This window comes from Oryctolagus cuniculus, chromosome 5 (assembly GCF_964237555.1).
Source record: "Oryctolagus cuniculus chromosome 5, mOryCun1.1, whole genome shotgun sequence".
Lineage (NCBI taxonomy): Eukaryota > Metazoa > Chordata > Mammalia > Lagomorpha > Leporidae > Oryctolagus > Oryctolagus cuniculus.
The window spans coordinates 151,945,939-151,958,837 of NC_091436.1; the positions used below are offsets into that span (position 1 = coordinate 151,945,939).

At 53.7% G+C, this 12,899-nt stretch overlaps 1 protein-coding gene across 7 annotated transcripts in view; it reads right to left on the reverse strand.

Moving 5' to 3' along the window:
• KIAA0319 (KIAA0319 ortholog) overlaps positions 1–12,899 on the reverse strand; it is a 90,632-nt gene that overhangs the window by 17,200 nt on the left and 60,533 nt on the right. For all 7 annotated transcript variants that reach the window (XM_051855010.2, XM_051855007.2, XM_051855008.2 and 4 more), the window contains 5 exons: positions 10,188–10,311; positions 6,260–6,392; positions 5,537–5,691; positions 1,997–2,148; positions 5–143 (listed from right to left, as the gene is read on the reverse strand). In XM_051855010.2, the coding sequence (XP_051710970.2) occupies positions 5–143; positions 1,997–2,148; positions 5,537–5,691; positions 6,260–6,392; positions 10,188–10,311 (703 nt within the window). The remainder of the gene's footprint in view (positions 1–4; positions 144–1,996; positions 2,149–5,536; positions 5,692–6,259; positions 6,393–10,187; positions 10,312–12,899) is intronic.

Here is a 12,899-nt window from a genome sequence, read left to right on the forward strand (position 1 = left end):
GCACCTGGCTGCACCTCCACGGTGGCAGAGTCTGTGTCAGAGGCACCCTGCCCGTCGGTGACTCGCAGCTGGAAAGTGTAGACGCCCTCCACCAGATTGGTGAGCTGTAGGGCTGCGCTGTGGTCAGAGCCATCGAGGACGTCCTGAGAAACAAGGCGAGCAGCAGGGCGGTCATCAACCCCCAGTTCCCAACGTCCAGGCTTCCGCTCACCCCACACCTCTGAGGCCAATCCTTTGAATACGTGTGTTACTGCAAAGGGGAGGCTGAGGAGGAAGGCGCTGGGGGCCGCAGGGCTAGCGGAGGACCACGGGGATACTGGTCAGCACCTCTCCCCTGCACAACGCCTGCAGGAACAAATTCTGCAGGCAGAATTTCCTGAGCTGAGCTCACCGAGCCCATTCTAGGAACGAGCAAGCAAACAAGTGCCCCCAACCAACAGGGGGAAAGGCTGTTGGCGAGGGTGAGGCACAGGTGTTCAGGGTCATCTTTTCCAACACAGTTCTCCAAGGCCGTCACCCTGCGTCCCCTCCCCGTATGTCATGTTCGCCTTCCCAAATGACCCAAGAGCCTGGGGAGGAACGTCCCCATTCTGTGGGCTTCAAAGCTGCGAAGAATCAGCAAAGAATCCCCCAGACCCTGTGCTGAACCTGCTCACAGGAGAGAAGGGTGAGAAGAATGGCGTGCTCTGGACAGATGCTGCTGAGGGCCAGCCCCACAGCACGGCGTCTGAAGATGCCTCACCAAGGATGAGGCACTGTCGGCACCTTCCCAGGGACCACTCCTCGGGCACACGGACAAGAGCATACTTGCACCTCTCATCCTCAACTTACAGCCTACGAGGTACCGTGAGCCACAGGGGAGGAATGCCTGCCGGGTGCTAAACATCAAGGTCTGTGCAGGTTGGTTTAATGAGGAGTGAGTTGGCCTTGGCCAAGTCACTGTCCGTCCCTGTATCTCACTCTCTGAATCTGTGAAATGGGCCAGCAATCCCTGCCCTACTGACATCAGGCTTGTGACCAGGAAAGAATCCACATGGACTAAGACAGGGGTGATGGGGAAGTGAGGTGCAGAGTAAAGCACTGTGGGGCGTGGCTTCATGGTTTTCCAGGCTCTGGTTTCTGACCCACCCACAACCTGGTCAGGAAAGTCAGAAAACACCTCAACATTTGCTGAGGCCTAACAGCCCAGTGCCTCCAGCCTCAGGGCGTCCCAGTGCAGAGGCGTGAGCACCTGGCTGTGGAGGCGGGGTCAGAACATAGGTGTTGGGGCCAGCGCTGTGGCATAGCGGGTAAAGCCGCCACCTGCAGCGCCGCCATCGGTTTGAGACCTGGATGTTCCACTTCCTGGGAAAACAGCAGAAGATGTTCCATAATCCTTGGGCCCTTGCACCCATGTGGGAGACCTGGAAGAAGCTCCAGGCTCCTGGCTTCAGATTGGCCCAGCTCCGACTGTTGTGGCCATCTGGGGAGTGAACCAGCGGATGGAAGACCTCTCTCTCTCTCTCTCTCTGTCTCTACCTCCACCTCTACTTCTCTGTAACTCTGGCTTTCAAAAAGATAAATAAAATAAAATAAAATAAAATAAACAGAGGTGTTGCTGTGGACTGAACTGTGGCCCCCAATCCACCTGTTGGAGTCTTACCCCTCAGTGGAACTACACCTGGAGCTGGGACGTATGAAGAGGTAACTGAGGTTCCAGGAGGCCATACGAGTGGGGCCCTGATCCTACAGGATTATTGTCTTTATAGGAAAGGGACCAGAGAGTCCTTTCCGTCTCTCTCTCCCTCCTGCCCCCAACACTCCCTAGCCTTGGACACAGTGAGAAGGTGAGCCCCTGTCTGTAAGCCAGGAGGAGAGACTTCACCTTGACCTTGACCTTGTTATCCCAGCCTCCAGAACCACTGTCTAAGCCTCCCAGCCTGGGGTGTTTGGTTGTGGCAGCCGAGCTGACTAAGACATAGCAGTGGCCCAGGGCCAATGCCTGGTAAATACTCACTCCAGCTGCGGGGCTCTGGCCATCCCGGATCCACAGATAGGACACAATTCCTTGGTCATCGGTTGACCTTGAACCATCCAAAGTAATGGAATTATTGGGAAGCACAAGAACATGTCTGCCACCAGCCCGGGCTCTGGGAGGGCTATTATTTTCTAAGTCAAATACAGCAAAAATGAAAGCAAAGAGATTGATGTAAGATGCTGGTGATAGAAATCGTGGCATCAAACACCCACAACCGCCCCACCTTGCAGATAGGAAAGTTTAACATATTCCAAAGGCGTTGCTTTCTGCCCCAGACACCTGTAAGATCCCCTGCAGACTTCCTGCAAGCTCTGTGCTTAACTGGTTCTCACTGGGATGAAAAAGGTAAAAGCCGGCACATTGGGAATTCTTCTCATAAAACAGTTTTTTGCCCTTGGAAAAAAGAAAACAATGACCTTACTTATGTCCAGGGATCAGAAAGTGCAAATATTTTCCATTTAAAATATCCTCTGGGTCAGTTCTCACCAGGTTATGCCTCCTGGCTTACAGACAGAAACATCTTAGTTTCTAGTACTGCCAAATCTTGAGTGTCCAAGAGAAGGAACTGGAGTAAAAACGAATCAGACCCTCCTTCCTCTGCCTGTGTCAGGCATAAAGGAGGAAATTAAGGGCCAAGCCGAGGGAACAGCCTCAGGAAGGAGGGGCCAGGGTGAATGCGGCAGGACTGGGGTGCAGTGAGTGGGGAGACCACAGTCTGGAGAAGAGGCTGCTGAGAGGCAAAACCATCTGGCTTAGCTGGGGCCCAGGGACCCACCTGCCCCTTCAAAACAAGTCAGGCAACAGAAAAAGGGGGAGAAGGTACCAGGTATTGACCCAAGGCTGCCATTAACATGCCACTGGTCACCGGCCCTTCTCATCCTGGGAAGCGACACCAGGGACTGAAACAGAGGCCATCAAGGCCATTGCCAACTTCCCACTGCATTCAGTGCACTCCAGCCAGGAGAGATTTGAGGAGGTAGAATGTGGTGCCAGGGAGGCTTAATTCCATTGCGGACATGGGCATCTCAAAATGCCCACCGGATGGTGGAATTGAAAGGTAAGTTTATTTTGGTGATAATTTTTTTTCAATCCATGCATAGGTTTTCCAAAATGTGCATTTTCCACTCTTTCTGAAAACCCCTCAGAGAGAAAGGCCAGAAATCACATAAGTGGACAGGGGGTAAAGTGAGTCACTCGGTTACAACACCGTCTGGGTCCTCCCTGGGTGTTAGTTCCATAACCAGAACCTGAGACAGCCCCTCCCGTACCTCTGGGCTGCCACACTCTCAGACCCCAGTCATGACGCTCCCCCAGCACCTAGCCCAGTCCAGCCACTCCATTGCCACCGGTGCAACACACGCCCATATGAATCAATACCTCAAACCTGCTGCTGCCGGCTGTGACCCTGATTTCACACCATCCCCGTCACCCACCCACAAGCTGAAACTAAGAGTGTTGCCATCATCCTGGACAGCGTTCCTCTCAAACTCCGGATCTGGTAGGTTTGGATTCTCCCCAGTCCCGAGAATTCAGGAGCACAACTCTCTTCCCAGTGCATCCTTTCCCCTCGTCTCTGGTTGGCCTCAGATGGGGCTCATTTCATTGCTGATCCAGGCAGTTACCACTGCCTTCTCACTAATCTCCAAATCTGAGAGGCAACGTGACATAACGAAAGGGTTTGCTTTGCATTCTCCAACAAGAAGAAAACAGGAATCGATAAATGCAACAAGATTGGCAAAACTCTGACAGCTGCTGAGGCTAGAGGATGCGCATACGCTGCTCCATTAAGACTACTCTCTTAGGGTCGGAGCTGTGGCTTAGCAGGTAAAGCCACTGCCTGCAGCGCTGGCATTCCAAATGGGCACTGGTTCGAGTCCCAGCTGCTCCACTTCTGATCCAGCTCTCTGCTATGGCCTGGGAAAGCAGTAGAAGATGGCCCAAGTCCTTGGGCCCCCTGCACCTGCATAGGAGTCCTGGGGGGAGGCTCCTGGTTCCATGCTTCAAATTGGCCCAGCTCCAGCCATTGTGGCCAATTGGGGAGTGAACCAGCAGATGGAAGACCCCTCCCTTTCTCTCTCTAACTCTCACTTTAAATAAATAAATAAATAAATAAATCTTAAAAAACAAAGACTTGGCTGGCGCCGCAGCTCACTAGACTAATCCTCTGCCTGCGGTGCTGGCACACCGGGTTCTAGTCCTGGTTGGGGCGCTGGATTCTGTCCCGGTTGCTCCTCTTCCAGTCCAGCTTTCTGCTGTGGCCAGGGAGTGCAGTGGAGGATGGCCCAGGTGCTTGGGCCCTGCACCCCATGGGAGACCAGGAGGAAGCGCCTGGCTCCTGCCATCAGATCGGTGCAGCATGCCGGCTGTAGCGGCCACTTGGGGATGAACCAACAGAAGGAAGACCTTTCTCTCTGTCTCTCTCTCTTTCACTGTCTAACTCTGTCTGTCAAAAAAAAACAAAGACTACTCTCTCTTCTTTTATGTCAAGTTGAGAATGTCTACAAAGGCTTGAAAACAATCCAAATCCATATCACTTTGCTGCTAAGACTGGTTCAGCCTCCCTCAACTGCCCAGAGGATAAAGTTCTAACCCGTGACCTTCACGGCCCAGCCTCGGCTGGGGGCTGCAGCCTCCCCTAGCCCCCGTGCTCTTGCCCTTGCACCATACACGGGCCCCTCTAGCCCGTCATACTTCCTCCTCCCCACTTCAACACATCATTGTCAGCCAGAGATGAACTCATCCAACCTACCCCCACCCATACTCTCCCTGCGTCTAGCATGGTGCTGCACAGAGAACACAGACAATCCAAAGCCAGGACCTCAGGCAGCGCGCAAATGGGCAGACAGTGAAGGAGATGAGTACCCAGGGCAGCACTGCATTGGTCAGCACCGCAAGCTACACAATAAGAACAACGCAGGGCCGGCGCCGCGGCTCACTAGGCTAATCCTCCGCCTGCAGCACCAGCACACCGGGTTCTAGTCCTGGTCGGGGCGCCGGATTCTCTCCCGGTTGCTCCTCTTCCAGGCCAGCTCTCTGCTGTGGCCAAGGAGTGCAGTGGAGGATGGCCAAGTGCTTGGGCCCTGCACCCCATGGGAGACCAGGAGAAGTACCTGGCTCCTGCCATCGGATCAGCGCGGTGCGCCGGCCGCGGCGGCCACTGGAGGGTGAACCAATGGCAAAAAGGAAGACCTTTCTCTCTGTCTCTCTCACTGTCCACTCTGCCTGTAAAAAAAAAAAAAAAAAAAAAAAAAGAACAATGCAGAACATGAATCTCCAGGGAAGAGAGAAAAGCAAAGCTCTTGGCCGCAGGCACAGAGGCGGAGTGAAGCTGTCAGGAGGTCAAGGCCACAGAGGAAAAGAGAGGCTGTTTCCTGGCAGAAGGGCACAGGAAACGAGCCAGTGCGGCAGGAAGGCGGGCTTTTCCGGGCCAGGCAGAATCGGATGCCTGCTGTGAACAAACAAGCAACCAGCAACATCGCTGCACACCTGCGAGACCCCCACCAGGGTCAGACCACTCACCCTTCTTCACCTTCACAGCCACCGTCAGGGTGGACGTACTGCTCAGTCCCTGCTGGTCTCTCACCGTTAAGCGGAAGCAGTAGGCGCCCACCTGAAGGCCAGTCACGGTGGCTACTGCCTTGTCCACATTTTCCATCTCCACCACACTGGGGCCTCTAGGACATGAAAGCAGGGAACAAGAGAGAAGCCCTGAATATGGCTGGCGCGTGACCTTGCCCTCCTCAAGGCCATCTAGAGAGTCGTAAGCTAACTCGGGTCACCTGCACTGGGGCACTGGTCTGGCACGGGCCAGAAAGTCAGTCTTCTGAGAGAGGCATTACTGGGTGGCAGGGGTCGTGGGTGTGGTGGCAGGAACACCTGGAGAGACAGGCCCAGCTACCTCTTCCCGTCTGGGCCACCTGAAGCCATGCGACCTCACCAGTCAAGCCGATGGGGACATCGGTATCCACTCCTTCTGTGCAGAGCTCAGGGTACGTTGTGGAACGCAGTAAAGCCCGCACATCGCCAGTCTGCAGACGCAGTGCAGACAGGACCACACACAGGCTTCCCAGCTCCTCTGGGGGCCTCATGGTAAGACAGCCCTGCCCCCCTGCCCCAGCTCCCTGCCCCCCTGCCGGCCGCCTGCCTTATCCACCCGTGCTCGGTTCCTTCTAGAAGGGCGCTTCAACCCTGCTCCTCAGCAAGCCAAGGCTGACTGTGGGCTGCAGACCCCCGACAGGCTACCTGACCAGCTCCCAGCGGTAGAAGACGATGCCGTGGTCGTCACTGCTGCTGCTCCCGTCCAGGGCCGTGCTCCCCACGGGGAAGACCAGCTCCTTGTCGGGGCCAGCCACGGCCACCGGAGGCCTGTTGCTCTCTAGAATGACAGAAACAGTGTGAGAAAATGTTCTCCCTTTGCATTACGTCTGAAATTCGCCTGTCTCCAGACTTCACCCAATTGCGGTCAGCCTAACAACCCCACAGCTTCTGCATTTACAGATTCAGCAACTGCAGGCTGGAAATATTTGGGGGAAAGAATGTGTCTGTACTGAACACATGCACTTGCCTTTTCTTGTTGGGTCTTAACCGTAGGGAGACAGTGCGAGAAACACAGCACTGGCAATCTCTCCCTTGTGTGAACACCACACAGGGAAACTTCCTCTAGGCTACAGTGTATGCACTGCTGTGTGTGGGTCGATAGTTAATTGCAATGTCATTATGTCCCCTAGGAGTGTGTTCCATGACACTTACATCTCTACGGTATTGTAAGTCATCTAGGGACGGCTTCGACTACACAGGAGGATGTGCACAGGTTCTATTTTATGTAAGGGACTTCAGCATTTGCAGATGTTGGTATCCATGGAGTTCCAGAACCTTCCACCAAGGATCCTGAGGCAACTGGACCCGTAATTCAGTCCTGGCAGCCACCAGAGCATGCAGTGTCCTTTGAGAGTCCTGGGAAGAAACACTGCAGGCCTTGAGCAGAACCAGGAGTTGAATGTTCCAAGTGTGAGACTGCGGATACAGCAGCGAGAAACACTGCTCTCTGACTTGCACGCCTGTGGTGTTTTGTGTTTTATATTTAGTTACTGGCCGGCGCCGCGGCTCACTTGGCTAATCCTCCGCCTGCAGCACTGGCACCCCGGGGTTCTAATTCCAGTTGGGGTGCCGGGTACTAGTCCTGGTTGCTCCTCTTCCAGTCCAGCTCTCTGCTGTGGCCCGGGAGGGCAGTGGAGGATGGCCCAAGTGCTTAGGCCCTGCACCCACATGGGAGACCAGGAGGAAGCACCTGGCTCCTGGCTTTGGATCGGCTCAGCGCACCGGCCGTAGCAGCCATTTGGGGAGTGAACCAACAGAAGGAAGACCTTTCTCTCTGTCTCTCTCTTTCACTGTCTAACTCTGCCTGTCAAAAAAAAAAAAAAAAAGATTTAGTTATTTATTTGAAAGTCAGAGCCACAGAGAAGGGGGGAGGGGGGAGAGAGGGAAGGAAAGGACGGAGGGAGGGAAGGAAAGGAGGGAGGGAGGGAAGGAAAGGAAGGAGGGAGGGAAGGAGGGAGAGAGAGAGGAAGAGAGAGAGAGAGAGAGAGGGAGGGAGAGAGAGAGAGAGAGAGAGAGAGAGAGAGAGATCTTCCATCCACTGGTTCAGTCCCCAGATGCAACAGCCAGTTCTGGGCCAGGCTGAAGCCAGGAGCTAGGGTGTCATCCAGGTCTCCCACATGGGTACAAGGGCCCGAGCACTTGGGGCATCTTCAAAAGCTTTTCTCAGGCCATTAGCAAGGAGCTGGATCAGAAGTGGAGCACTGAGGAATGAACCAGCACCCACATAGGATGCCGGCATGACAAGTGGCGGCTTTACCACTGTCCCATAGCGCCAGCCCCCTGTGGTTTCTTTAAAGACCTTCAAAAGTCAGAGTGAAGAGCAGGAAGAGAGAGGCAGGAACAAGAGGGGAGGGAGCTGATATCAATGCAAAAGTGTCTCCTGCTATGCCTGGTTCACAGGATATGCTCAAAACATTTAATGTTAAACAAAAATAAAAGATACAAAGTATCATCGATATTGCTATTGATAAAATAAAATTTCTGTAAAAAAAAAGTCACACAGTCAGAAACTAAGGCTGCCATTACCCATCGTCTGAGCTGTGTCACTGCTCACTAAGAGCCGCCGAATTCCCATTGCTCTCAGCAGAAAACTCTCATGGACATTTATGAGGGGCAGGCATCAGACAGCAGGTGGAACCACCACTGGGGACGCCCACATTTCTATATCTGAGTGCCTGGGATCGGGTCCTGCCTCGGCTTCCTATCCAGCTTCCTGCTAATGTCCCTGAGAGGCAGCAAGGATGACCCAAGTATTTGAGTTCCCTCCACCCACATGAGAGACCCAGGAGGAGTTGCTGGCTCCTGGTTTTAGCCTGGCGCAGGCCCTGTGGTTGCCAGTATTTGGGAAGTGAACCAGTAGGTGGACGATTTCTCTCTCACTCACTCTTGCTCTCACTCCTGCTCTTGCTCTGCCTTTCAAATAAATAATTTAAAAAAATGTTTTAAAGGCCCTTTGTGGGGCTGGTTTGTGGCGTAGCAAGTTAAACCACTGCCTGCAACACTGGCATCCCACAGGGGCAAGAGTTTGAGTTCCAGGTGCTCCACTTCTGATCCAGCTCCTTCCTAATGGCCTGCCAAAGCAGCAGAAAATGGCCCAAATGCTTGGGCCCCTGCACCCACGTGGGAGACCCAGATGGAGTTCCTGGCTCCTGGCTTCAGCCTGGCCCTGCTCTGGCCGTTGTGGCCATTTGGGAAGTGAACAACTGGATGGACGCACTCTCTGTCTCTCTCTAGCTCTGCCTTTCAAATAAATAAATACATCTTCAAAAAGGAAACCTTTATAATACGGTCCCTGCCCCTCTCAGATTGTCTGAGTCATTCCAATTCCTACCCAGTCCTACGCTGACATTCCCACACCCCAGCCTGGCCCTCTCTCCCAGTCACACCAATGCCTTGGAACTCTGGGAATGCAGACTCTCTCACCTCCACCAGGACTGTGCTGTCTGCCTAAAAGGCCTTCCTCTCGCCCTCCACGCCCCATCCTTGTCTTCCACCGAACTCACTCCTGCTCTAACTTGAGCCCGTGAAGGAGCTCCTGGCAGCCACCCCCAGCACAGGCACAGCCCCTTTCTGTGGCTCCTGTGGCACCTGTGGCACCTCCTCCAGCACTGACCACATCACCTGTGGGAGCTCCCCCTTAAGCCCTATCTGGGTTGAGGCCAAGTGCAGCCTGTTTAATTCCTCTGCCCTAGGGCCTCATGAACAGCACTTTTTAATTTATTTTTTATTTTATTTACTTGACAGGTAGAGCTATAGACAGTGAGAGAGAGAGAGACAGAGAGAAAGGTCTTCCTTCTGTTGGTTCACTCCCCAAATGGCCGCTATGGCCAGCACTGCACCGATACGAAGCCAGGAGCCAGGTGCTTCTTCCTGGTCTCCCATGCGGGTGCAGGGGCCCAAGCACTTGGGCCATCCTCCACTGCCTTCCTGGGTCACAGCAGAGAGCTGGACTGGAAGAGGAGCAACTGGGACTAGAACCGGCACCCATATAGGATGCCAGTGCCACAGGCGGAGGATTAACCAAGTGAGCCACGGCGCCAGCCCGAACAGCACTTTTTTCACACATTAGCTGAATAAATTAAGTGAAGAAAGAGCCAGGGAAGTTGTCTCCAGGTTGAGTCTGCTCTCACTGCCAGGACTCTGGGTAGGGTTTCTGGGACTGGCAGGCCTCTTACAGAAACTTCCTAAAGCAAATCCCATTGCCACGCAAAGGCCCAGTGCCCATGAGGTCACTGCAGCCTGAGGGCAGGCAGTGAGCTGAGCTGAAGCCACCTGCCCAAGTCAGGCTGCGTGAGAGTCGGGCAGCATTTGAACCCCAGCCTCTTCAGGTCCCCTGCAGCTCTTTGGCAGACTGGGACACGTGGAACGGTGTCCACATGGTGAATCTGTGCCGAGGGTGGCTCTCATTTTGTCCCCCATAGCATGGGTTAGAGACATGGTCAGGACGAGATTTGAAAACTCAAGAGCAAATCGGTTTTTGATGTCTCCAGCCGTCCTGCACATCTGAAGCCCAGTGCTCAGCGGCCATCTCCGCTTCCGTCCCTGGGCCAGGTCTCTTTTCCGTCTCACCTACCTGGCCGCACGAGGACGGTGGCCACCGCGGTGGACTGCTGCCTCGCAGAATCCGTCACCGCCAGCTGGAAGGTGTACTCTCCTTGCTGCAGAGCAGACAAATGCAGGTATGGGGTCTGCGCTCCCTACGAAACAGCAAATGCAAATCTAAGAAGACATTAAAGCAGCGCAAGTGCACAGTATGACGCGATGGAAAATGAGACTTCACCGAACACGGAGATCGTGCAGGACAAGGCAACGAGTGTGTCCCCAGGAAGACGCCAGTTAAAGGCCATCATGTTGCCGGCGCCGCAGCTCACGAGGCTAATCCTCCGCCTTGCAGCGCCGGCACACCAGGTTCTAGTCCCGGTCGGGGCAGCGGATTCTGTCCCGGTTGCCCCCCTTCCAGGCCAGCTCTCTGCTGTGGCCCAGGAGTGCAGTGGAAGATGGCCCAAGTGCTTGGGCCCTGCACCCCATGGGAGACCAGGAAGAGCACCTGGCTCCTGCCATCAGATCAGTGTGGTGCTCCGGCCGCAGCGCGCCGGCCACAGCGGCCACTGGAGGCTGAACCAACGGCAAAGGAAGATCTTTCTCTCTGTCTCTCTTTCTCTGTCCACTCTGCCTGTCAAAAAAAAAAAAAAAAAAAAAAAAAAAAAAGGCCATCATGTATCCACATGTACCCTGTGAACTACTACAGCTGATGTGGACACCAGCCTGGCAAGTCCACTAACTCCTCCAGTGAGCGCATTCCTCAGCCCAGCAGTCCCACGTCTCGGGATCTACACTAGAGACGCACAAGGAGGCTCATACATGACACTGACGGAAGTGCCGTCTCTAACAGCAAATACGGAACCCATGTAAGCATCCACCTACGGGAAGATGACCGTGCACACTGTGATACACTGAACGATGCAGGCTTAGAGATGTTAAATAGAAAATGCAAAGATATATGAGGCTTTAAAGTTGCAAACAGTGCCAGGGCTGGCACTGTGGCATAGCAGGTAAAGGTACCGCCTGCAGTGTCGGCATCCCATATGGGCGTGGGTTTGAGACGCGGCTGTTCTACTCCTGATGCGGCTCCCTGCTAATGTTGCCTGAGAAAGCAGCAGAAGATGGTCCAAGTGCTTGGGCCCCTGCACCCACAGAGGAGACCCGGAAGAAGTCCAGACCTTCCACAAACAGCCACAAAAGCTGGGGCTGGGTCAGGCTGAAGCCAGGAGCCTGGAACTCCATCTAGGACTCCCACGGGGGTGGAAGGAACTCAAGTATTTCAGCCACGCTTCTGCTGCTTTCCCAGGTGCACTAGCAAGGAGCCGCATCTAAAGTGGAGCTGCCAGGACTTAAAGCTGTGCTCAAGCGGGATACTAGCGCCACAGGCAGCAGCTTCACCCACTGCATCGCAACACAGACACCAACGTGTATTTGTAAGAGCTTACACAGAAAATTGATACAAATTCAACTGTATCAACACAACAAAAACTTCTGAAATTTGAAATGCATACTTTTTGTCAGTGCTTAAAGAGAATGTAATATATGTATGCTTATCTGTAATTAACACATAACTGTACATACTTACAGAGTACAATGTGGTATTTCAATGCATGTATACAACATATGATGATCAGATTAGGTAGAATATCCATCACCTCAAACATTTACCATTTGGGTGGGAACATGCAGAACCCTACCAGCCATTCTGAGACACACAATGAATTGGTTTTTTTTTTTTAAGATTTTTATTTATTTATTTGAAAGTCAGAGTTACACAGAGAGAGGAGAGACACACAGAGAGAGTGACAGAGAGAGAGGTCTTCCATCCAATGGTTCATTCCCCAGATGGCTGCAATGGCCGGAGCTGCACCAATTGGAAGCTAGGAGCCAGGAGCCTCCTCTGGGTCTCCCAAGCAGGTGCAGGGGCCCAAGGACCTGGGCCATCTTCTACTGCTTTCCCAGGCCACAGCAGAGAGCCGGATCAGAAGAAGAGCAGCCGGATCTCAAACCAGCGCCCAAATGGGATGCCAGCACCTCAAGCCAGGGTATCAATCCGCTGTGCCACAGCGCCGGCTCCACAATGAATTGTTTTCAATCAGTGACCTCACTCTGCTATAGATCATTACAAATTACCCCCACCCACCCAACTGCGCCCTGGCGCCCATCAACCACCCTCCCTCTGGCCCCTTCTCCCTGCACTCCCTCCCAGCGTCTGATAATCACTAGTCTACTCCCCACTTCAGGAGATCAGCTTTCCTAAGCTTTCACACGTACGTGGGAACAGGCAGTGGTTTTCTTTCTGGGCTGACGTGCTTCACTTCACACAGTGTGCCCCAGGCTCCGCTGTGGCTGCATTCTTCTCTATGGCGGAGTATTATTCCATTGCGTATACGGAACCACACGCTCCCTATGCATCCTCCTCCCAGCGGAGCCCTTGGACGACTCCACACCCTGGCTGTTATCAACAGGGCTGCGACACACACGGCAGTTGCAGGGATCTCTTCAACACCCTGGTTCCCGTCCCTCTGGATGCACACCCACAGCGGGACTGCTGCATCACATGGCAGTTTTATTTCTCGATTTTGGAGGAAACTCCACGCTGTACTCCACAGAGGCTGCACTGATCTATATTCCCATCAACGCTGTATGAGGGCCCCCTTTTCCCACATCCTCGCCAGCATTTGTTGTCTTTCTGTTTATAGCCATTCTCTTATCTGAATGGTAGAGTTAGAGAGAGAGAAGG